The sequence below is a fragment of the Ambystoma mexicanum genome, chromosome 10 (genome assembly GCF_040938575.1).
Source record: "Ambystoma mexicanum isolate Mex_15411 chromosome 10, UKY_AmexF1_1, whole genome shotgun sequence".
Classification (NCBI taxonomy): Eukaryota; Metazoa; Chordata; class Amphibia; order Caudata; family Ambystomatidae; genus Ambystoma; species Ambystoma mexicanum.
Genome location: NC_090932.1, coordinates 1,187,758,303 through 1,187,782,738, shown reverse-complemented (window position 1 = coordinate 1,187,782,738; position 24,436 = coordinate 1,187,758,303). Strand labels below are relative to the sequence as shown.

General features: G+C 42.0%; 1 protein-coding gene across 2 annotated transcripts in view; it reads left to right on the top strand.

Annotated features, from left to right (window-relative positions):
- LOC138492163 (uncharacterized) overlaps positions 1–24,436 on the top strand; it is a 1,449,912-nt gene that overhangs the window by 459,416 nt on the left and 966,060 nt on the right. For both annotated transcript variants that reach the window (XM_069619172.1, XM_069619173.1), the window contains exon 5: positions 9,355–9,529. In XM_069619172.1, the coding sequence (XP_069475273.1) occupies positions 9,355–9,529 (175 nt within the window). The remainder of the gene's footprint in view (positions 1–9,354; positions 9,530–24,436) is intronic.

Genomic DNA, 24,436 nt, shown 5'->3' with positions numbered 1-24,436 from the left:
TCAGTGAAGGCTTGGTGGATGGCTAACAGTTCCTTTTCCAGGACGGAATAGTGTGTCTCACTGGGAGTCGGGGTTCGTGAGAGGTAAGCAATGGGGTGTTCCAGTTTATCTTCAAGTTCTTGCTTCAAGACCGCTCCTATGGCGTAGTTACAGGCATCCATTTCCACTAGGAATGGCCGATTTATGTCGGGTTGGGCCAAGATGGGGGCTTGTGTGAACTCTGTCTTTAAACGTTGCAATGCCTTATCTTGCGGTGTAGACCAGATAAAGGGGGTGTCTTTCTTCAATAGAGCAACGATCGGCTGAACGATCTCGGAAAAGGTAGAAATGAACTTCCGGTAGAAGTTGGCAAGCCCCAGGAAGGATTGAACTTGTTTCACGGACGTGGGAGTGGGCCATGCCAATATGGCCTTTACCTTTGAAGGGTCCATACCAATTCCATCTGGGCTGAGGATGAATCCTAGGTAGTGAAAAGAAGTAACGTGAAACAAACATTTTTTGGGTTTGGCTAAAAGTTTGTGTTCACAGAGTCGTTGTAATACTGCCTTTACACGTTCTTCATGCTTTAGAGGATCCTTGGAAAAGATCAATATGTCATCCAGATAGACAATGACAAAGAGGAATAACATGTCAGAAAACACCCTTTCCATAAAACGTTGAAAAACTGCTGGGGCATTTGCTAGTCCAAAGGGCATGACTAGATATTCATAGTGACCAAAGGGTGTTCTAAAGGCTGTTTTCCATTCGTCTCCTTCACGGACATGGATCAAATGATAGGCACCCCGGAGATCCAACTTCGTGAATATTACGGCGCCTCTCACAGCTTCCAGGATATCCGAGATCAGGGGCAGTGGGTACCGATCTTTGAGGGTGCATTGATTTAAGCCACGATAGTCGAGGCAAGGTCTGAGTTCCTTGAAGTCCTTCTTGGGAACAAAGAACAACGAAGCACCCGCTGGAGATTTGGAGGGTCTTATGGTGCCGTTTTCAAGGTTGGTATCCAGATATTCTCAGAGGGCCTTTTTCTCAGGTTCGGAATGGATGAACATTCTGCCGAAAGGAATCACTGCTGAGGGATCTGTATCTATGGAACAGTCTTCAGGTCTGTGAGGGGGTAAGGCCTGGACTATGGCAGTTGAAAATACATCAGCATATCCCTGATAGGCCTCTGGGACTTGTATGATATTTGAAACCATGAGTGGTGTTTTCTGGTCTCTTAGTGGTTCTTTAGGGGGTGTCGAGGAGGGATCCAGGAATAGACAGTGGGACATACAAAACTCTGAGCCAAGGAATAGTGATCCTGCTGTCCAATTGATATACGGATTGTGCTTCTGTAACCAGGGCATACCCAATACCATGGGGTAATGAGCTGACTTAATGATGTTGAATGTAATCCGCTCTTGGTGATGGTTTATGGAAAGTTGGATCTCTTTTGTCTGCAGGCTTATGGGTCCTGAAGTGAGGGATCTTCCGTCAATTGCTTCCACTGGCTGCATGATGCTTCGTGTCTCGTACGAAATATGATGACTAACAGTCTTGATCAATGAAAATTCCCATAGCTCTGCAGTCTACCAAGGCCAGAATGGGATAGGTCTTATTCTTGGAGGGCGACAGGAAGGCCTGTAGTATCACCAAATTGTTTTGTCCAGGAGTTTTCAAGGATGGAATTGATGTGGAGCAAACATCTCTCTCCCGAAGCTCTGCTCCATCTAGGATCGGGAGCTGGCATTTCCCGAACACCGAGGAGGGGCTAGAGGACACTCCCTAACCAAGTGTTTGTCTGAGGCACAATACATGCACAATCCTGTATGAATCCTTCTCATTCTTTCTTGTGTAGATATAGGTCCACGGAAGGCTCCTATCTGCATGGGTTCTGGTTCAGAGACTGAGCCTGGGTTTGTGTCCGTCTTGGTAGTACTCTCAAAGGACAGCTTCGGAGGATTACCCCAGGATTTCTTCTTCTCTGCCTTCCTTTCCTGGATACGGAAATCTATTTGCATGGCAAGGTCCATTAGAGCCTGGAATGAGTTTGGGCGAGCCACTCTGGCCAACTCATCCTTAATCTCCTCGTTCAGTCCTCTCCTGAAATGGGTAAAACTCGCCTCAGGGGACCAATCAGCTTCCTTGACTAATTGCTTGAATCGGGTAACATAGGTGAGCATATCCTGGAATCCTTGCTGAAAGTCTAACAGGCGTTCCTGGGCACTAAAGACCTGCTCTGGGTGGTCAAACATGGTTTTAAGGGCTTGTATGAAGCCTTCATAGTCATCTAGAAGAGCATCGCCGGAATTAACGAGGGGTGTAGCCCAGGTTAATGCGTTTCCTGAAAGGTGGGAAATTATGAACCCCACCTTAGCCCTGGGAGTTGAAAAGTAGTAGGACTTAAAAGTAAAGTGGACCAAATATGAATCCAGGAATCCGCAAAGGGTTTTTGCCGAGCCATCGTATTTGTCCACTATGCCGCCCAGCAACACATTGTTTTGTGGCTGAATCACGGGATAGAACTAATTGTTTGAGAGCGACGTTTTCCGCCTTTAGATTCTGCACCTCGGTTGATAGCGCTTGCATGCCACGCATCAGGTCCTGGACGGCCGCTTCCATGTCCATATCGAGTTCGGTCGGTTGGCGTCTCAAACTGTCAAGGAGTTCCCCCCTTCTCACCTGAGTTCGATCTTTGCTGGATTTCTTGATCGATGTCTTCTTGCGGACTGATCGAGTCTTGAATAAGGCTGCACGAGTCTCTTCCCACTCCAGCGTGCGTTCAAAGTTCCGGGATGCAAGGATCCAGGAATCCGGGAAATTAACAGAGTGCGCTACTAGCACACGAGTCCAGGAAACAAGAAGGGAAGGAAAGGGACTAGGAATGGGGTAGGCTGGAAGAAGCAAGGAAAACAATACCGCAAGCTACGGAGCACACGTCTGGTCGCTACTTCGCAATAGCATTGAGATGCGCGGAGCCGCGGGAGGCGTGGTCTATAAATAGAACACGCTACATCTAAGGTGTAGAGCGAGGAAGGTGTTTCACAGTGAACGGCCATGTTGGGAGTACAAGGGAGTGTAAGCCCCGTTGAGACAAGGACGAGGAAGTCCAAAAGGGGCGTGTTCTTTAGTTCATGACACTGGGCCTCATTAAACGTAGTGCGGGAAGGGTTTACCGGTACAGGTAAGGGCACCGGTACCGGTAAACCCTTACTGCCTTACTACGAGGTCCCTTTGCGGGTTGGTACTTTAACGCTTGCTTTTTGCAGGCGTTAAAAACCAACCCGCTAAGGGACCTCGAAGCTAATTACGGCACCGCAAAATAAGTTGCCGTAATTAGCGCCTTCCCCATTCCCATAGAGCCCTAAGGGGCAAAAATGGGAATGGGGAAGGGCAATGGGGGAAGGGGGAATTACCGCCCCGCCAACCTTGGAATAGGGCGGTAATTCTCATTTCCTCCAAGGCGGTGCCGGTAATTTAGCACCTTGGTCCACCGCCTACCGTGTAATGCGGCCCCATGTGTGTGTTTGTATTTTCTTGCATCTGTGCAAGTAACAATTACCTGGTCTGGCCACAAAATATGGGGCAGTGAGGCACAGATACCGAACATCATCTTCGACATCCAAGGAATTCTAAGACTATGGCCCTCATTAGGACCCTGGCGCTAAGTGTTTAACGGCGCCGTACAAAGCTGCGGCGCCGTTAAACACTTAGCGCCTTACTACGAGGTCCCTTTGCGGGACACGACCTGAACGGCTGGTTTAGACCAGCCGTTAAAGTAGAGACCCGCAAAGGGACCTTGGTGATAAGTACGGTACCACAATTTGCAGTACTGTACTTAGCACCTTCCCCAGTCCCATTGAGCCCTATGGGGCAAAAATGGGAATGGGGAAGGGCCAATGTTCAATGGGGAATTACCGCCCTGCCAACCTTGGAATGGGGTGGTAATTCCCCATTGAACATTGGCGGACTCGTTACGATACCGGCACCAACCATGGTGCTAATAGCGCCATGGTTTAGCGCCAGTATCGTAATGAGGGCCTATGTCTATGCATGTATTTTCTCTGGCCAAAAATAGACACACTCTTTGCAGCCACTGAATGCATTTTCTTGCCTCCTGATGTTTCCAGACAAATCTGCAATGTTCTTCTCTTCAACACATAAATAAATTGAAAATAAATAACCAATCAAAACACATATGAGGTCCTGTTTTAATGTTGTCCCTCTACCGCAAGTTAATGCACCTTCATTTTTCTCCCTCAACTAAATCATTTCAAGGTTCTGTGTATCCCTCAATTAAAACCTGTTTCAACCAGAGCTGGGCAACCTTCAGGCTCTGCCTTTACATACGTAAGATTGATTCTGAAATCGAACTATGTATGCTCCAGTATTTTGATCCAAAACACCCAGCATGTATGCAAAACCACACACAATGTTTTCCATGCCCGTGTCAAGCAAATTCTCCAACATATGGACTAGTTAGTTTACGTCCAAATATGTTTGCCTGGGTACTCACCTTAAATCATTCTCATCCTACTCTGCCTGTTTCTTATTCCAATATACGTGGCTCTGTGTTACCCCCCTGTTCCTTTGTCAGTGTCTTCTCTACCTACTTTGCAACTCGACTCCCACCCATTCAACAACTGCCCTTTCCTTCCACTGCTGGAACTCCAACCATACACAATCTCACCAGTATTTTATAGAATCTACCTTCCTTAGTGTAGCTACGTCCCTCCCATCTTCCATCAATCGATGGGGGATTCCTGCTAGTCTCTGTCGCTCTGCTTGTGCCTTCCCTCACCTTCCATGACAGTAAATTTCCTTGTCTGCTAGTCTGTGCATTCCACACCTGCTCTCCCTTGTCTTCCCACCCCCCACTGCTCTAGCAAAGTCTATACATTTCAAAGGACATTTGTTACCAATTATTTTCCTTCACACATGCGCTACTATTCACCATTACAATATTCACATGTATCTTTCTAAATTTCATCAGTAAAAAAAGCTCTAGGTCTCACAGCTATTCTTTCCATGCAACATAAATCAGGTCACCAATTCTTTGCAAAAAATCATCCCTTACATGAAAGAATCCTCTGTTTCTAAAACCATGTAGGGTTGGTGCAGGAAATGTTGCCACCTTAGGTGAAGTTTCAGATTGCTGTGCCGGTCAACCTCAGGTCCGACTCCTCTCCTGCACCTAATGACCAGTAACGGTGGTCCTGGTGTTGGGAAGGGTGAGGCATCAATGAGGGTTCTCAGATGACACAAATACCCCATACACACAAGAAACGGACACAATATGACCGCATAACAGAGAACACAGTCATAGCACCCATTTGTTACGATAAATGAGGCTAGAACATTATTCCCTGTAATGTACGCAAATGTATATATGTTACTTTTGCTTAGGACAGGTCACTAAATTACACCGAATCATCATCGGGTCTATGTGATTTGGTGGAAAAGGTTTATTGGATTTTTTTTTTTACTGGTTGATTTTTGCACATATATATGTGGGAGAACCCCCACAGCTCCTGTCCTCTTAACATCCCTACATTAATTATTACCATAAACCCACCACCACATATATTTTGGGCAAAAATAGTCTGCATCTGATCTAATATCTTCCTTCCCAGGTGCTTGATCAATTGCATTTCATTACCAGGTCACAAAGCCGCTCTCAGTGGGGCCCAGACAAGGGCTAATAATCTTTCAAAGTTCGAAAATGTAGTTCTTTTTCAGGTAACAAAAGTACAAAGTAAAAAATAAAAAAGGAGTCTGTTGATTTTTAAATAGTAATTTATCCTAAAAAAAAACACAAAGCTGTCACTAATATCTTCTTAGTGAGGGAGCAGTTGCCGCAACTCATATGTAATACAGACTAAAGCCAATGCATTTTGGAAATAATTCCTTCTTCAGGGCAAGTCTAATCAATTGCACATAAAAAACATAATGCACCAATGTCAGCATAACAAGGTAACCACCGTTTCTCACATATCTTTCTGTTTTTGTTACCCACAATACAACCAACTCATTATTTCTTTCTATTTATTTCTCGTAAAATCCTTTGGAAACTCTACTGACTGGTATGTTGACATCATTATTATTTTCACAACTATATGCAATTGTTCTGCTCACATTGACTTTAAGATTTGAAAAGACTTCTAATCAGTGGTGCCCACTCTCTTCTCTGTTTGCCATTGCACTTCATTCACACTTAGATGAAATCATGAGCATTAGCCCGAGTCACATCTGGATAGAAATGTGAGTGTCAGCATGTCCCACACCTAGACGGAATTGTGAGTGTTGGCATGCACCACACATGGATGGACTTGTGTGTGTCAGCATGTGCCACACCTAGATGAAATTGTGAACATTAGCCTGAATCGCTTCTAGGTAAAACGCGCACTGAGACAATGCTCTCTTTACTCCCGCGGAGCCTGGCGAGGTCTAGTCAAGATAAAGCAATACACACTAGTCCGGTACCTGCAAGCATTATATTGATAACACAAGGTAAGCAATGGCTACCATATAAAATATTATGGAGCTGCCGGCTAATTATGAAGTTGCCCATATTGGGCTATGTATACATTTGCCTAGATAGAACAAAAAGAGGGCCACAGAGCCGGCAAGACTAGACGCACAACTGCCATAATCATCATAGGAAGGTCCTACACGACTTGAGGGTATGTGGATGGACGAGTCTAAACAGTCTATACCATTATATGCATGCAGGCGGTGTAGAACGCATTAACCTACAAGGACATAACGGGGCAGAGGTATTAGATACACCTATTGACTTACAACAGGTCTATATGATATAAAAAGCCTGCACTTTCCAACCACTTTCCCTGCCCCCACTCTGCATGAGTTTGGTGTGTATAAGGGCACTTCATTGAGTTCCTTTTAATTATAACACCACCACTGTTAAATAGACCTAATCAAAGGTATGTGCACACCAGTAACCTGCAGCCAGATTGCTACCAGATTACCACAGGGGAGATACTTACCCCCTGCTCTCTACCTTATGTTTCCAGGCAGGAAGCAGAGGTATCCACAAATTACTTCACAGAATTTGACAAGAATTAGATTCCACCAAATCTGTATGGTCCTGAAGAAGATGATGAAAGCAGCCATTATCATTGAAACCGGTTGACCCCACCCGGTATAAGTGAGCTCATGCTGAAGACGATGTTCATTAATATATTATCTGGACACTTTTACAAAGACATGTTTTATTGTAAGAAAGATCTGGTAGCCTCTAGCAAGCCACGCTCTTTATATAGAGTCAGTTTTTAAGCCTCTATCAGTACAAGGTCTTTAGTGATCAGTGCCATCCCCTTAAACTGGTGAATAAAATTGAGATGGAAATTCAAGACGAGGATAAGACCCTGTCACTACGATAGAGACACACGCATACAATACTGTGTCTCCCTATATCAATTATTTAATTGACCTTAACCTGATTTTTACATTTTGTACCACATTGATGTATGAGTGAAGGTTGGATAGGGATAGTCTTCTTCCTATCCCTGTTAGATAGGCGTTACACCATCCACTGCCTACGGAGAGATCCCATATAAGGATAGGGACAGAGTGTTCTTCCAGTAGGGATATTCTGTATGAGTGTGCAAGATTGTGCAAGAGAAACTTTGCTGTCATAAGCAGTCCAATTGTCCTCTGATACCGTTCTTTTGGAACAAGAAGACCAGCCACACTCTGGGACACTGCACCAATGACCTACACTGCCTTGAAGTAATCTAGGCTTTTAACCTCTTCTTTGTGCAGAAATGGGATGTGCAAGTCATGTGCACACCTCATCCGTTGCACAGGATGTGAAACGCCATGTCCTTCTGCGTCTCCTGCATGGGAACACTAGATCCACGCTGCACTTCAGTGGTTGAAGAAGTCCAAAAGTCACATGCCTCAGGTGTGATGTAATGCACACACCGTCAGACACAGGTGTCCTTTATCCTCCACCAATCCCTGTATTTCAGGGATAATGATAAAGCAGTGTGCAAGGAATTATGGGAAGAATTGCATTTTCAGTAAACGAAGCACGCATTTAAGTAGTACACCCATGTGTATTATATTTGTTTTTCCCAAAAACATATACAAATGATAAGGTCACATATTCTGAAATAGATGAACAGATGATAATCGCCTGACATTGTAAAGAATTGATTGATGTCTTCTTGATGATGCACCAGGGTTATTGGAATCATGAAAGGTTTGCTCTATATCCAGACAGAGGTCTGAACATGACTTTTGCATGTAATAATACAATGACTGGGGTAGCCCACATTACTATTCTAGTTACCATATTGTCACGATTTGCTTGCTTTGCTCCCTTGCCTGCTGCTTGATGGTGTGCTTGAGGCCTGTTCGGTAAAGGGCCTTGCTTCAAAGGCTTGTGCTATATGGATGTGACCTGATCTGGGAATTGTGATGGCGGAGTCTGTGTTGTATATGGACTTAGTATAACAAGTCGAGTCGAGTTCCTGAAGGCAGATCTGGTTAAAACAATAGTATTAATCAGTAGTGAGCACACAGCTCCAAATAAGTAAATACCTTTCAGAAGACAGTTTTAAAGAAACACTGTCAGGAGCTTCAAACTTAACGTTTGATCATAAGGCTTGATACACCTAGCACAAAGAGATTTTAAGAGGATGTATTTTGTGGGGAGGTGTAGGAGGTAGGTGGAAGTGGAAATAGGGATTAGCATGGCCATGGCAGTCTATGGGTGGGTAAATAACCAAACAACACATACACGCTTTGTATCTCTCCTCAAATGCCATTTGTAGCCTAGCTGTACTCTAATAAAATAGTTCCAGCTTATAGCTGGTGCTTTAGCCTCACCTAATAGCCACAACTAAAACATTTATTTATAATATGATTTGGGAAGCAGAGTTGTTTTGCAATGTTGAAAGGTTTTGAAGACATGGAGCAACTGATATTTAATTCATGAAATGCATGTCTTGTTCCAATCAATTCCAACATTATGGCGAGTAATAAAGGAAAGGAAATAAATTGCATAGCCATGCCATCTGCTTGTATCTTGATTCTAGGAGTAACAATTCTTGCTGCAGGGGTGTGTGGTGTGTGGGTAATTCTAGAATATGAATCTATGTATCTTCTTACTCCTGATGTTTGGGTTTTCCCCATGTTTTTACTTGGCATTAGTTTGTCATTCATGACTATTTTTGCTGTTTGATTGAACCAGTTTAGTTCAATTGGGGCTTAGGGGAAGCCACCTGCTACAGAATGGGCTAAACGTTTATATATTTTGAAGGATAAGCTAGAGTGCTTGTATTGTCCCCTTTCTACCTCCATGCTCTTTCCACACTGTTTCATCTTGTGATTTTCTCTTTTGGATAGGTGAGCCATATACGCAATCCTGGGAGCCGGAGTCTAAGTACCTCTACACCTTGCACGCATCTCACCCCAACAACGGAACCTTCACGTTTATCCCAAATCCAGCCAATGAGAGTTTCAACAGCTGGGAGGTTGGACTCCTGAGACTCAGTCCCAGTTCCTTTGCGGAGGGAGAAGAGTAAGTGCATGAACCAGTGATTATATTTGATGAAACTGATCATATTCGATTAAACGCATGTATGCATGGAGCCTGCTCCCTCAGCAGAATGCCACTAGGTGTGTGAGTGGTAACATTCCAATCCAAAGCTGGGTTTCAGAGGGAAGTCTTTAAAGTCACGTCTTCTTTCAGGGCGCCAGACTCGAAACCCTTAGGCTGTCAAATAAAACATGGGGAAATTAGGAAAAATTAAAGGACAAAATACATGTGGCTATTTGTACCTTTTCTAGATGTTTCTTCTCATCTCGATTAACAGTCCAATGATTGCCATTATCGACTAGAGAGGCAAGTATAGACTGGTGTTCTGGATTTCCATGTCCATGTACATTTGGAGAGAGTGGTGATCCTAATTCAAATGCTGAGGAACACCTCTCTAACCTGTTATGGAGGGTTCAGCGTGCTTCTTGGGGATCAACGGAAAATGAGAGAAAAGTGGTGGGTGCCACACACTGATCCAGGGTTATAGACAGGGCGGGGGTGTTGCTCGGTTTGTAAAAGATCCAGGGCTAGAGCCCATGGCAAGTTTAGATGTAATATAACCATATCATATTACTGCATGTGCAGCGTCACACTTTCGTAAGCGTTAATATTGCATACTATACTGCTCATATTCATTTGGAAGTACTGCGCTAACGTGTAGCCATACTGCCACTCCAAAGTGTGAACATTCATCCAATAGTGCTAGGTAATACTTTATGAGGTTATATAATACAAAGAAAAGCCTTTGGCCAGGACAGCCAAAGACTTGCTGTGGATTGAGAAATGTTATTTAAGCAGAAGCTGGAGAACCTGTTTGCCACATTAGCCATACGGTCGCTTGCTGGGCTGACAAACTGACAGGAGGTAACTAGTGGGCTTAAAAAATAGTGGGACATAATTAATGTAATTGTACAATGTTGTGAGCGAGTGCATCGACCAAGCCTGAAGTTGATCTGGTGGGTACGGAGGGGTACTCCCCTGTGAGAACTTAAAAATATAAAACACCTCAAAATCACACATATTTCAGCATGATTTTTCTAAAATAACCATAAAAGTACATATGTTTCTCAGTGATCTAAAGGGCTACCGAATATTATACCGTTAATAAACTGCAGCAAGAATGCAGGATACAAATACCCAATATAACATAACATAACTAACAAATGAAAAGCATTTCTAATTCCAACATAGCTTTTTAAACAGTGACTTTTCCCAGGAACTTTTCCCAGGAACTTTTCCCAGGAGTTCTCCTGGGAACTGGAGCTTCAAAGGCAGCACCAAAATAACACTGGAGTCCATTTGAAGTCAGCAGACATGGAAGGCGTGGAGTAAAAATAGCCAGAAAGGAGAAGTGGGCTTGATTTCTGTTAGCGCTATGTTCCATTTCCTGTCCCATCCATTTTCTGCAGGCAAGGTACTCTGGATGCTACAAAACAGGGATTGGGCCCTTTACAGTAGGCTTGCTTTGGACCAACCCCATGTGACATTTTTCCATTATAAGGGTAGGGACACCCCCTCATTCTTTGATTCATCTTTGTACTTGTACATGGATAGGAAGGGCTCACTGGTCCATTGTTAGAAGCACTGGCTACTTCAAAATCAAAGTCCTCTGCAGTAGGACAGAAGGCATCCCTCAGAACAGTGGGGTTGACTCCTGTTGGAGCAAGGCCTTTCTGCAAGCTACAATGGAACCAAGACACTGTTCACTGGAGGTGAAGTATCCCCTGTAGGTGCCAGCCAAGCTCCATTTAGTCTCTCTCTGCATCTCTTAACCACCTCATCACTGTTTTGTGCACCTTCAATTCTGTCCAAGCTTCTGCAAGGAAACAAGAGGGGAGATCCATGACTCAACCCTCAACTGCCTCCGCATCTCAAAGTTTGCTCGACACCAACACTGAAGCTCTGCTGTCTCCACATCTGATACCCACTGAGTCGGCTAGTGTCCCCAACTCGTCACCACTGCCTGGTCACAGATTCTTCAAGGTCCCAGCTGACACTGCTGCAGTGCCCCAGCATAATGTTGAGGCAACCAAGTCTGCTCACTGGCAATGACAAGACTTGCTGCTCCATCTTCAAAGCCACCGAGTTTTCCAGCACCACTGACCCCACAACAAGTCTGCCATCCTAGCATCTTCGACGTGCAAGCCAACGCATTTGCTGAACAGCACTACGTTATTGGAACCTGTTGCCCCCACTTTGAAACTCGATCTTCGCCAGGCACCAAAAGCACCCATGCTCCTGGTCTAGTACCAAAAAACTAGCTCAATGCTGTTAGCCCCAAATACAAGAATTGGGAAGAGGCCCCATCTGCCAGGTCCAATTGGTGGGACCATAGTGACTTGTAAGCCCCCTCCTCTACCGTTTGACAAGAGCACATCCTAGAACATTGATATTGTTCTTCACCCTTGTTGCCTGAGCTCCTTGCCTATCACCCAGAATGCCCTTTCACAAAAAGATGCATTATCTGTGTTATCTGATTTTGTTGTTTGCATTTTATAATCTGATGAGAAGTCTATATTTTATAGATACTTGATTGGACATTTTATTTTTTATTTTTAACCATTGGATTAACGTTTTTTGGGTTAATACTGTGTCTCAGCTCACACACTTCTTCAATAAATAGCCTGCTCTCTGTCCTTGCTACCACAAAGGCAAAAGAGGTACACCATCGGGCTGTGCCTGTTTTACTGTATGATTGACATCACTGCTGGCTTAGTAGTAGTGCGGTGGCTGAGTAGGCTATTTTATCACTACTCATCCCTGTACTCCGGAAGAGCAGTAATCATTTTGTCACATGGCCACATCAACCTAAGGGGGCACCACTGCCTTCATACTCCCTAGAGTTCAAATGAGTCCATTATATTGATGGATGCTGTCCTGAGAAGTATTCTGATTCCTGGGATGTCCATGTAGGTTCCTTTCAATATAAGTGTTGTTTTTTCTCATAGAACCATCGTGAAGTGCCATCCTTTAAGGTACCTCTTCATGAATGGGGAGTCTGCAATACTCCTTTGTTCAAATGCCAACCCTGAGGATTACCTGCATTCACATATTGTTTTTGGCTAGAAGTCCCTCTGTAGCATCTTGAGGGAAAAGTCTCTCATCCTGGCTGCTGTCTCATGTGTGTTCTTTCAGGTCATCTGGATGAAAATTCTCACTGCTCTGTTGCATGAACTCTGTTCAGCAGGTGATGATTCTGTGCTATACTGCACCTGGTGCTGTCCTGACATGCATAGCAGGCTCACATATTCATTCCAGCCCTCACAATGACTGAGGCACTGTAACACACCTCATTGTATTTGGGTGCTATAGCTCTGAGAACCTTCTATGTCATGAGGAGAATACACCAATAAGGCAGTACTGACCCTCTGTTTGGATATTATTTTGGACCCATTGCCTAAAGTTTGCAGTAGTATCATGGGGAAATACGATGTGTACGTGAACACCTCTTTTTGCATTGACAAAGTGTAGACTTTGCAAACGCACCCTGTCTTGGCACAGTACTGAGTGGGCATGCCATGTAAGCCATTGAACCTGGACTCTCACAACTCTTTTAGCCTCCTGTACAGCTAACAGTTAGACAGTGACTCAAAAATGACTCTGTAGGTCCAGGTGAAGACATTCTCATTTAAACTCAAATATCTATTTTGATTGGTTGATTGGTAGCTTGGCTAAAGGATCATTGTTGGATACTTTTTCTGTGAGTAAAGGGTTACATTTCATAATAACCTGATAAGACCTGATTGATTTATATATATATATATATATATATATATATATATATATATATATATATATATATTGCACCTCTTTGGTGTGCTGCAATTTGACATTCGTCTTCCATAGATGACTGTTGAGTCTTGCCACCAAGATGTGAGTCACGTGTTCATGTATACCCCTTTTTTGATTTTATGTTACCCGTTTCGTAGACCAGTGCACCATGAATCTTAAGAAGAGCCAATTGTGGTCCATTGGTCCTCTTTAGATCTCTCTGGCCTTTAAAAACACAGCTCCTGATATGCCTTTAACGGCAACCCTAACCGCAAAATTAACCTAGAAATTGAGGCTGATGAGATGAAAGGCAGAATGGAGGTGATAGGAGAGAAGGTTTCAAGGTGGAAGGAGAGGCAAGAGATAACAGAAGAGAATGATGCCAGAGGAGGGATAAGGGTTATGGGAGCAGAGAGCAATGACAGAGGAGTATAATGGAAGTGGAGGGGTGAGGGAAAGGGGAGCAGAGAGCGATGACAGTGGACTTTAAAGGCAGTGGAGGGATGAGGGTGATGGGAGCAGAGAGTGATGACGCAGGAGTATACTACTAGTGGGGGCGTGAGGGTAATGGGAGCAGAGAGTGATGACAGAGGCGTATAATGCCAGTGGAGGGGTGATGGGAAAGGAGAGTGATCACAGAGGAGTAGATGGCACAGGAGGAGTGAAGGTGATGACGGAGGAGAAGGCAAGAAGCGTGATGGGATAAGAGAGTGATGATAGATGAGTATAATGGCCGACAAGTGGTTAAGGTTATGGCAGAGGAGGAGTGTGGGTGATGGCATAGAAGGAGTGAGTGAAGGTGATGGAGGATGGTTGAAGGTAATGGTGGAGGAGAGGTGAGGGTGATGAGAGTGGATAGTGAAGATAGGCTCATTGTAGCACAGAAGTGAGGGTGGTAGGAGAGGAGACCGATGACAAAGGAGTAAAAGGCACAGGAAGAGTGAGTAAGGGTGATGGCTAAGGAAGAGTAATGGAAGAGGAGGAGTGATGGAAGAGGAGGAGGGAGGAAGAGTGATGGGATAGGAGAGTGATGACAGAGGAGATTGATGGCCGAGAAGTGTTTAAGGTGATGTCAGAGGGGGAGTGCGGGTGATGACAGAGGAGAGTGGATGGAGAGGGAGGGCAGAGTCACAGGCTGTCAGAGGCCCATCAGGAGATGTCTGCCCGCCTGGATCAGGGGTATCTGCATCTATACATCTGCTGGCGAGCCTGAAACAGACAGAGGACATAGAGAAGCCACTAACACATGCAATTGCTGTCAGGGTTTATGGCTCCTGCACTCCTGGCTCTCTCTTAACTCTCCTGAAATCTTATTTAGTCCCACACCATCATCCTGGTTCTGCCCTCAAAGCAGAGGTGTCTGTGGAGGGGTGAGGGAGTGCTGCGATGAGAGGAGCAGGGGATATATGGTTGAAAGGCAGGCAATTAGATTGGAGAAGAGATACCAGGAGCTGTGTAAGAGCGACATCAGGAGTGCGCCAGGGAACATAAAGATGAGAAGTGTCCAGTGAGATGCTGGGCTGGGGTCAGGCATCGTGACACAGGAGTGTCTGGGAAAAAGGGCAAGAACAACTTGGTTGTAGCCCCTGAGCTTCTATCTGGGGCTACAACCAAAATACCTGGTGCTATAGTCTTTCCAGTCCACCACTAGTGATGCCCCTTGGCAGGGCCGCTCTTACACCAGATTGCACTACAGTCGGGAAGCATCTTTGCCCCCTCCCCCAAAAAAATGATAACAAAAATGTCCCATTTTGCCCATTTCAACATGATGGTTGGGGGCTCCCTTCTTAGAGCAAAAGCAGTCTGTAGCACCCGTGAGTGCATTATGCTTACATTGCAATGGTGACAAAGATAAGGTTAATAGCTGCCGATTATCACGAGACAGACAGCGCCTAGAGAGCGTAACCACAAAATGCCCACTGAAGAGCTCTAAACCCTTCTTTGTCAGAAAATGGCCAATGTGGAGGAACCAGTGTTAGAAGGAAATGAGGTGATAACACTTCCGTATATCCGTGGGAAGAGAGAGTGCAACTTGTAATACAAGCGGTGCAACACCCAACATTTAAAGCCCCAGAGCGAAAATTGAGAAATGAATATATTGCAAGACTGATGTGTTAGAGAGAATAGGCCCTTTTGTCTTGTGTTATTAATTATAATGATACACAAATAACCTATTTATGTATAGCACTCCATGCCAAATTCCTTCCTGCCAGGCACTGGAATACCAGGCGATATTACACATTTTGCTAGTACTCAATGTACTGACCCCTGAACTATGAAGCGTTGAGTGAGGCCATTTGTGATTCAAATGTGTGATTGCAGGTTAAACTTGGATAATTGTTAGGCTGTCAACCCTGTGAAATGAGAGCTTGCTTGTGCGTAGGTCCTTGAGTCCACTAGTAACACTGCTTGCCGGACACTTCCCATACATGAACCAATTCAAAGTTACTCAATCTATCAGACTGCAAGGGTTAAGTTGTCTGCAAATACTTCCAAGATACAAACTTGTGACCTGCGGCTTGCACACAGATCACTGCACCAAGTGCATAAAGCAAAGGAGCTACATTACACATTATATTCAACTTACATATTCTGGTGGGTTTCTTTCTTTTGTTTAAATATTTGTATTAATAATAGATAGTATCAAAAATGACAATCAAAGTTAACAACGTTTTCAGGAAATTACATGACTTAGTGCATTCAAAGGTGTACAATTGTAATGAGAATATTTGATGTCAGAAGTTACAATTAACTAGTTATGATTAATAAAAAACTGAGATAGAATTCAGATAATAATATTATTAGGGGGATTCATATACTAAGACAGACAAGAGACAAGAGGGAAGGAAAGGGGATGGGGGAATAACTATATAGCTTATCTGTTATACATTAGTATTCAAGTATTGTATGAATCTATTCCATTTCTTATTGAATTTATGTAGCTGAAGCATGTCATTGTTCCATTCGATGAGTCGAGCAGATTGAGTACCACCAGAGATTGTACGAAAGACTAGAAGCATTTTTCCAATTGCATGTATTATTGTGAAAAGCAATGTTAATAGACAGGTTAAACAAATAAATAGAGTCAATTTGACTTATGACCGGATTGATTATAGGGCCAATCATTAAATTAGCAAGTGTTAAAAGTTCTACAAAGAGAAAAAGTGATTGCATTTGTAGCCAGACTTTAGACCAAAAAGCATATACATATGTACATTTGAAGATTAAATGCGTAAAATCGGCATTGGGTTCATTACATTGCCAACATTTATTGGATGTGCCTACTAAACTCTTAGCAATACGGGAAGGAGTAAGATAAGCCCTGTGAAGAATACAAAAATAGGTTTGGGTGAGATTGGCAGCAGGAGATGTGGAGTGACATATCTTCCAGATTTTAGGCCACATGCCTGGGGGGGGCTTAAGATTCCAATCTGTTTCCCAATACCTAATAGTAGTGATATTAAGTGAGTTAGGGTAGGGAGGGTCATTTAAGAACATATACAACGTTGCAGCTGTAATCGAGGGATCATTAATTAAAAACATTTAAAAAAGGAGAATGGGATTTCTGCTTAAAGGTAGAAATAAATGTAGTTATTGATTTGATTAATGAAGTATGGAAGTGAAGATCAGACGTAGGAATACTGGATTGAGTACAAATTATCAGAAAGGTGATTGCTATTTCATTTTGGATTAGTTGTCTGATGAATTTAATCCCTGAATAGTTAAAAGGTTAGATTTGGTGGAGTTTTGTTTATTATACCACAATATTGGGGTTTGATTCTATTGAAGGAATTAATAGGAAGTTTATTCCAAATGATCTTGAAGAAGTGGAGTGATGGATAAAAAGTAACATTGGGCCAAGAAGATGTAATTAGGAAATGATAAAGAGAAAGTGGGGAGATAATGCTAGCTTCAATTGTGATCCAGAGAGGAGTTTTGCTTAGATGGGATCCATGATGTTTTAAGGTGGTAAGTTGTTTTAAAGAAAACGCTTTATCATAGAGTTAAACATTCAGGAATTTGACTTAACCAAAGGATTTAGAAAGTTTTGGTTTGTTATTTGCAATGCAAGGAGTCTTGTGTTTCCAGAGCAGTTTTAATAGTAATGAGTCAAGCTTTTTGAAAAAGGAGGCATGAATAGAGTTGGGGATCATGGAGAGTGAGCATAGAACAATGGGAGTAATCATCATCTTGATCGTGTCTAGGTGACTCCACCAAGATAGAAAGCAAGGTGACCATATTTCAGTCATTTCAGTGACTTTTTCCAATATGTAGTTAGGATTATGATTGATAGTGGCCTTTGGCAACTAGATGTCCTAAGCATTTAATATAAGACGATTGCCAAGATAAACCTGATAAAGGGGTGTTGGACCTATTACGCAAGGGACATAATTTCTGATTTATCGAAATGCAATTTGTATCCATAAACAATAGAATAATCAGTAACAGTGGAAATTAAATGTGGTATAGCAGAAGCTGGATCAGAAATATATATAAGAATGTTGTTGGCATATGCCGAAGGTTTGGCTTCTATGTTGTTTATAAAAATTCCTTTAATGCCAGGGTTTAATATGATGCTTTGAAGTAGGGGTTCCAAAGCTAGGTTAAACAATAGGGGGCAAAGAGGACATCCTTGATGAGTACCACTTTCAATACTAAATGGGGAGGAAAGAGAATTATTAATTAGGATACGAGTGGTAGGGGAGTAGTATTAGATAGAAGTAGGGTGGGAGGCACTGCCATGTTAGGGAATGAAATAAAAAGGGCCAGGAAACACAATCAAATGCTTTTTCAGTGCTGAGTGTGATAAGGGCCGAAGGTATGGTTGAGTTTTGGGATTATGCTAGAATGTTAGATAATAATCTCAAATTAGAGGAGGCATGACATCCTTTAATAAATCCAGATTGATCACAATGTATGAGATTAGGAAGGTTTCTAAACGTTTAGCAAGAATTGTTGCATCAATTTTTGAGTCAGAGTTAATAAGGGATATGCATTAAAAATAATGGTTGTTTGGCCCATTATTTGAATACAGATAACCAAAAGGTGCACATTGCTATGTGCCAGTTGTGGGCAATAATCAAAAAACACCCAGACAGCACTATTAGGGGAGTCGGGTAGATTGTAATTGTTTAAAAACAAATTTTGATAGTGATGTATTCTTAAATGAGGTATTAATATAATTTTTATTTTGTAGACAGATTGTTGTTGATATGATTTTAGATTTTCGACTGTGTTTTTAAAGACTGAAATTGATTGTAATAAGATGTTTTAAATAATCAATTTTTGTAAAGTTTCTATGAAACTAAACAAATAAAGGATAATAATAATTATAATAAGGGAAATGGGTAGATCATTTTTGACCATCTAGGCATCTTTGTCTGGCTTGGGAAAAAGAATGAGAAGAGCTTCACTAAAAGAACCAGGACTTTGTCCAATATTTACAAAGTGGGAATATAACTCTAACAATTTAGGAGCCATAGAATCAATAAAGGTTTTGCAATAATCTAGAGTGAATCCATCAGGCAATGGGGCTTTGTTAGGTTTAAGATCATGTATGGCTTGTTTAATTTCCATAATAGAAATTGGTAAGTCGAAGGAAGGAGAATCTACTATATTATGTATATCAACTTTTATATTTGCTTGGAAGAAAGAATTGATATTATCAAGATAGAAGTGGATGACTGCGTTGCTAATATCTTTTGGATTAGATAGTAGAGGTTAGGTGGGTTATAGTCGAATTTTCTTGTTTCCTCTTAAATATGAAGCTAGCATTTTACCAGCTGTATTAGAATTACTACAGTTGTTCTTGATCTGAGGATAGAATTAGCGGCTTTTTTTTATTAAACTCAAGGCGCTTTGTTATAAGTGTTTTCAATAAATTCGGGTCCGGTTTCGTATAGCAAGATTTTTCAAGTTCCTTTGCAGAAGCTAAAAGAGAGATGTGTGTGGATTGGGATTGTCTCTTTTTGATAGCAGCAAACTGGATTATGAAACCCTGTATTGACACTTTAAAGGCATCACAGATGTTATGTACCGAAGTATGTTGAGGAAGATTGTTAAAATTCTTTTATAAAGGAGTTGGTTTTATCAATAAAGGATTGATCTTTTAAAAGAAATTAATTGAATCTCCATCGCGGGGAAGATTTAGTAGAGGAAGACCATTTGAGCACTGTAGAAACTAGGGCATGATCGGAAATAGTTATAGGGTCAATTACAGAATTTAGAATAGAAGGAGCTAATGATGAATTAACAAACATGTAATCAAGCCTAGATAAGGATTGGTGAGGTGGAGAGTTTGTTTGTTTGTTTGTTTATTATTTGTAGTGCGCACCTAACCCAAGGGTAGCAGGGCGCAGAGGCAACAAGAGGATTGTAAAGCTTAGGTTACAGGGAGCAAAATGGATGGAATCCAGTTCGGGTTACATTGCTAGACACATCAAAAAACAATTTGGCCCAATACGACAGATTATAATTACAAAAGATATACAATATTTACAGGATATGTAGTGTGTCTTAGCATGGAGAATCAATCAATATACACAATTTACACAATTTACAGTATTTATAGTATAGCGCAGTAGGAAGAACGTTAAGTGTCATGTTCCTTCAGCCAAGAGATGGTGTTAGATCTGAATTGTGAGTATGGAAGGTCTTCCCTGAGGGATGGTGGTAGGGAGTTCCAAAATTGTGCTGCTTTAACAGGAAAGCTGTTCCCTCCAGACATGATACGTTTGAATCTTGGCACTAGAAGGAGGGTAGAGTTGACCGTTCTGGAAGGACGGCAGGATACCTGTCTAGAGAATCTCGTTATCAAGTATTGAGGGGCAGCTTGGTGGAGGCATTTGTGGGTCAGAGAGACAGATTTAAGGAAGATTTTGTCTTTCGTTGACAGCCAATTGACAGATCTTCTAGTCTCTGAGATGTGGGCTTTCTTTGGGAGGCTTAGAGCAGCTCTTAAAGCATTATTGTGTACGATTTTAATTTTGTTCGAGATGTATCTGTTACTGCCTACATAGAGAGTGTTGCAATAGTCCAGCTTGGACAAGATCAAGGCTCTGGCTGGGGTGATGCAGTTAATGGAAGAGAGGAATGGTTTGGCTGCTATAATAAGTTTACATGAATAGGAGGTGGGAAATGCCATGGCATTGAGTTGTTTTTAGAGAGTAAGTGTGGAATCTAGATAGAAGCCAAGGGTTTTGACCTCCTTGGCTACTGTAATGTTGTTATTGTCAATTACAAAGGAGGAGTAGATTTGGCCTAGTTTATTAATGTTGGGTGTGGTGCCTAGGATGAGGAGTTCAGTTTTGTCATCATTCAGGCATAGACCATGTGAGGCCATCCATGTCTGGATGATGAGGTACACTCTATTCACAAAGGCCAAATCCTTGTCATAATCCCCCGTCAACGGGATGATGATCTGGGTATCATCAGCATAGTTTGTGTAGGTGATACCCAGACCATCTAGATCATCGAAAAGGGGCTTTGTGAAGATGTTGTACAGTGTGGGGGAGACACAAGAGCCCTGAAGCACACTGCAGGTGATGGGCGTTGGGTCAGCAGCTGCTAGTGGGGAAAAGACTTGCACAGTACGATTGTTAAGAAAGGATTGGATTCAGTTAGTTGCCTCTTGGGAAAAGTGGGCTGCCGACTATAGGTGGTTGCATAAGGTTTCATGGTCGACCAGATCAAATGCAGCTGAGAGATCAAGGAGTAACAGTAATGCTGTCTTACCCTCATCTCTCAGCTCATCTATCTGTGCCTTAAAATCTATGATTGCAGTCTCGGTTCCGTGCTGGTGCCTGAAGCCTGACTGTCGGACTCCTAGAAGGTGGTGATGTTCGAGGTAGTGTTGGATTTGTTAGTACGCTATTATGTCAAAAAGTTTGAGTAGGAACGGCACTGTGGTGATTGGACGGTAGTTGGTGGGGGTGGAGGGATCTAGATTGGGTTTTTTAAGGAGAGGGAGGACCCAAGATTGTTTCAAATTATTAGGTATGATGCCTGATGTAAAGGATGCATTTATTAGTTTGGTAATAAACGGTGCAAGTTTGCGAGCTGCATCTTTTACCAGTTGTGCAGGGCATAGGTCCTCATGGCAATTGGAAGGTTTAAGAGTGAGAATGACCTTTTCTACCTCTTTAGTGGAGACTTTACGCAAGTTAAAGTACGGGGTTAGTGCCGGAGGAGGTGACAGGATGCTAGGTTTGGAGTAAAATGTAAAATCAGTTGTTTGAGGATGGCAGAAATGCCATAAGTCCAATAAGTTTAGATTTTGTATAACATTTAGGAAGCTGGTTTGGGATCAGGAATTGATCAAGTTGGACGATGATTTCCTGTCTAGGACAACATCAGCTATTTGATTAATATCCCCATAAAAAATTAGAGTTTCACAAGTCTTTCGTGCAAGTTTATTAAGTAGAGAGGACCAGAAAGAGGGGTTAGGAGTATTGGGGCCATGTACATTAATAATGGTAGCGGGGAGATTATTAATGATACTCTCAATAATGATCCATCTGCCTTCTGGATCCTTGTCTTCATTGACTCAAAAAATGTGTGTGTCTGGACCAGGAAGCTTTAATCTTAAGATTGTATTCATCAGAGCATCAATGAGTTTCTGTAGACAAATAATATCGGATTATTGCTTAGCTAGTAATGGAATAATCTTGCTGCATTTGATAGGGTGCCTAGACCCTTAACATTCCATGATGTCATTTTAATAGACATTGGAAGATATTAACTGCAGAAACATCTAAAGTTAAATCACAATCATAAATATAATCCTTTAAATACATTTTTATATAGACTATAAAAACAATGCAATAGAAGTTACTTAATTCAAAGGCAAACTTGGAATATATAGGTAAGAACATAAGGTTGGGGGGGCAACAGAAAAAGAAAAAGAACATGTAAATGATGAATGTGAAGAGAAATAAGTGAGTAAGTAATGACAAAGTAGTATAGGAGAGGTTATTAGAAGAGAAGGAAAATAAAGAGTCTTAAAGGGGGTGTCGGGTGTGAAGATGAAAGAAGCATAACTAAGAGAGGTAAGAGCAAAGAGAGCATATCAAAGTGAGAATAGAAAAATTAAACACATCAGAGAGTCTGAATAGTTATAGAGATAGGATTATACTCGAACAAGGATACGAGATGTAAAAACAATCATATCGAAGGTATAAACCATGAACTTGTAGATCAATCTGATTTTTCATGGATTGAAAGAAGGATCCGTTGTTTTAATTGGAGATCGAGATTTGTCCCTAAAATGACTTGAAGTGGGTGGTATCTCCAAAGGAATAGAAGAGGTTGATAAACTACGTTTCGGAGTACATTTTATATGATGATGCTTGGCTACTTTGAAGGTTGACATAGGAGTTTCAGACTCTGATGGAGAATTGGTCAGAGATTTAGGAGATGAAGCATCCATCCGAGTAGTTTGTAGAGCATGAAGCAAGTTAATCAGTTCATCTGGATTGGTAAATTCTTTGGTGGGACCATCTGGGTTGGTAGTGATCATTCTTGCCGGGTCAAGTAGGCCATATCTGATGTTCAGTGATTTAAGAATAGGTCTGAAGTCTAGACATCTCTTTCTTTTAGCTTGGGTAGCACTGGAGAAGTAAGGAGAAATAAAAATTATTTTATTTTGGAAGAGAATAGGAGATTTTTTCCTGGCCGTTTGAAGAATCTCCTGCCTGCTGATGTCGAAGAAAACATGCAATGAAGTGTCTTGGTGAAGATTCCGTTCTAGTGAAGCGAGGTCTGATTATATGAGCTTGCTGAAGTTCTAATGGTGGTGAGAAAGTAATTGCAAGGATGGAGGGGATCCAGTTTACTAGAAAATAGATTGGGTCATCGCCTTCAGCCTTTTGAGGAATTCCATAGAAACGTAGGTTGTCTCTGCAATTTCTGTCCTCCATCTCTGTAACTTCCCCTTCTAATTGTAAGATTTTCATTTCCATACTTTCCAGGCCTTCTACTCTATCTTTTACTCTACTGATTCGTTCCTCAGCTTCCTCTAGCCTGCCAGTAAAGAGTTTAATGTCGTTTTCAAAGCCTTTCAATTCTTCTTGAATGGAAGATGAACGTGAGTCAAGTGTAGAGCTAGAGGGGCGTATGCTGCCGGGTTCTTGAAGGATTTTATCCATACGTACATTTATAGTTGAATTTTCAGAGGACGACTTTGTTATGAGAATGTCAGTAATAATTGGTGATAATCGCAGAGAGAATTATGAGGGGACAAACTGATTGTACCTTGACAAAGGAATAACAGGTTAATTGCAGGTAAGAACAGGTTGTTAATGTAGGGAATGTGAGCCAAATGGAATTAACTTCTGCAATTATGAGGAGATGCAATGGTGGACTTAAATGGTTAAGTTCCCAAAAGGTTAAGTTGACAATGATGTACCACTGGTAATGTAGTCAGTAAAAAGTTAGTGAAGATCCAGTGGAAATATATTTGTGCGTAATAGAAAATATGTTGGTAATCGCAACACATTTAGTCCAATTGTGTACAAAGATATAAGAATCCCATTTGAATTTAACACTTCAGTTGGAAAAAATAATTATAGATATGGGATTAAATATGACTATTGTCAATTTAATTCGAAATTATTTTTTTAAGTACTCAATGAAGAATGTAAGATGAGATAGAGGGAATTCTAAATATAAATGTGTCTGCAATTAATTTAAGAAAAAACGGCTTTGAAGCATGCGAGCAGGCTTTGTTGTAAGAATGAAGCATATCTCACTATGAGGGGTTACCTTCAACGTACCGTCCCGATCAGCTGATGAGGCATGTCGGATCTCCTCCCACTCCACGCTGCTGCCTCCGGCCTCCTCAACGTTTCTTCTGCATGAACGCGTAGTTCGGGTTTCACAAAACTGAAGAAGGGTTTTGTTGGGGTTTATGACAGAGGCCCTCCGGTACGTGTAAATCTGTTTTAGCAGTTAGAAACTCACGTTGTTAGGATGTACCGATTAAATTCATGAAGAGAAGAAACTTCAAGTGAGGCGTATTCCAAGTGTGGTCTGTTGTGGTCAAGTACTATTATAAGAAATCTCAGCAAAAGTTCATACTGCTGCTTCAAGCATTATTCAAAAGTTAAATATTGGTGTCCG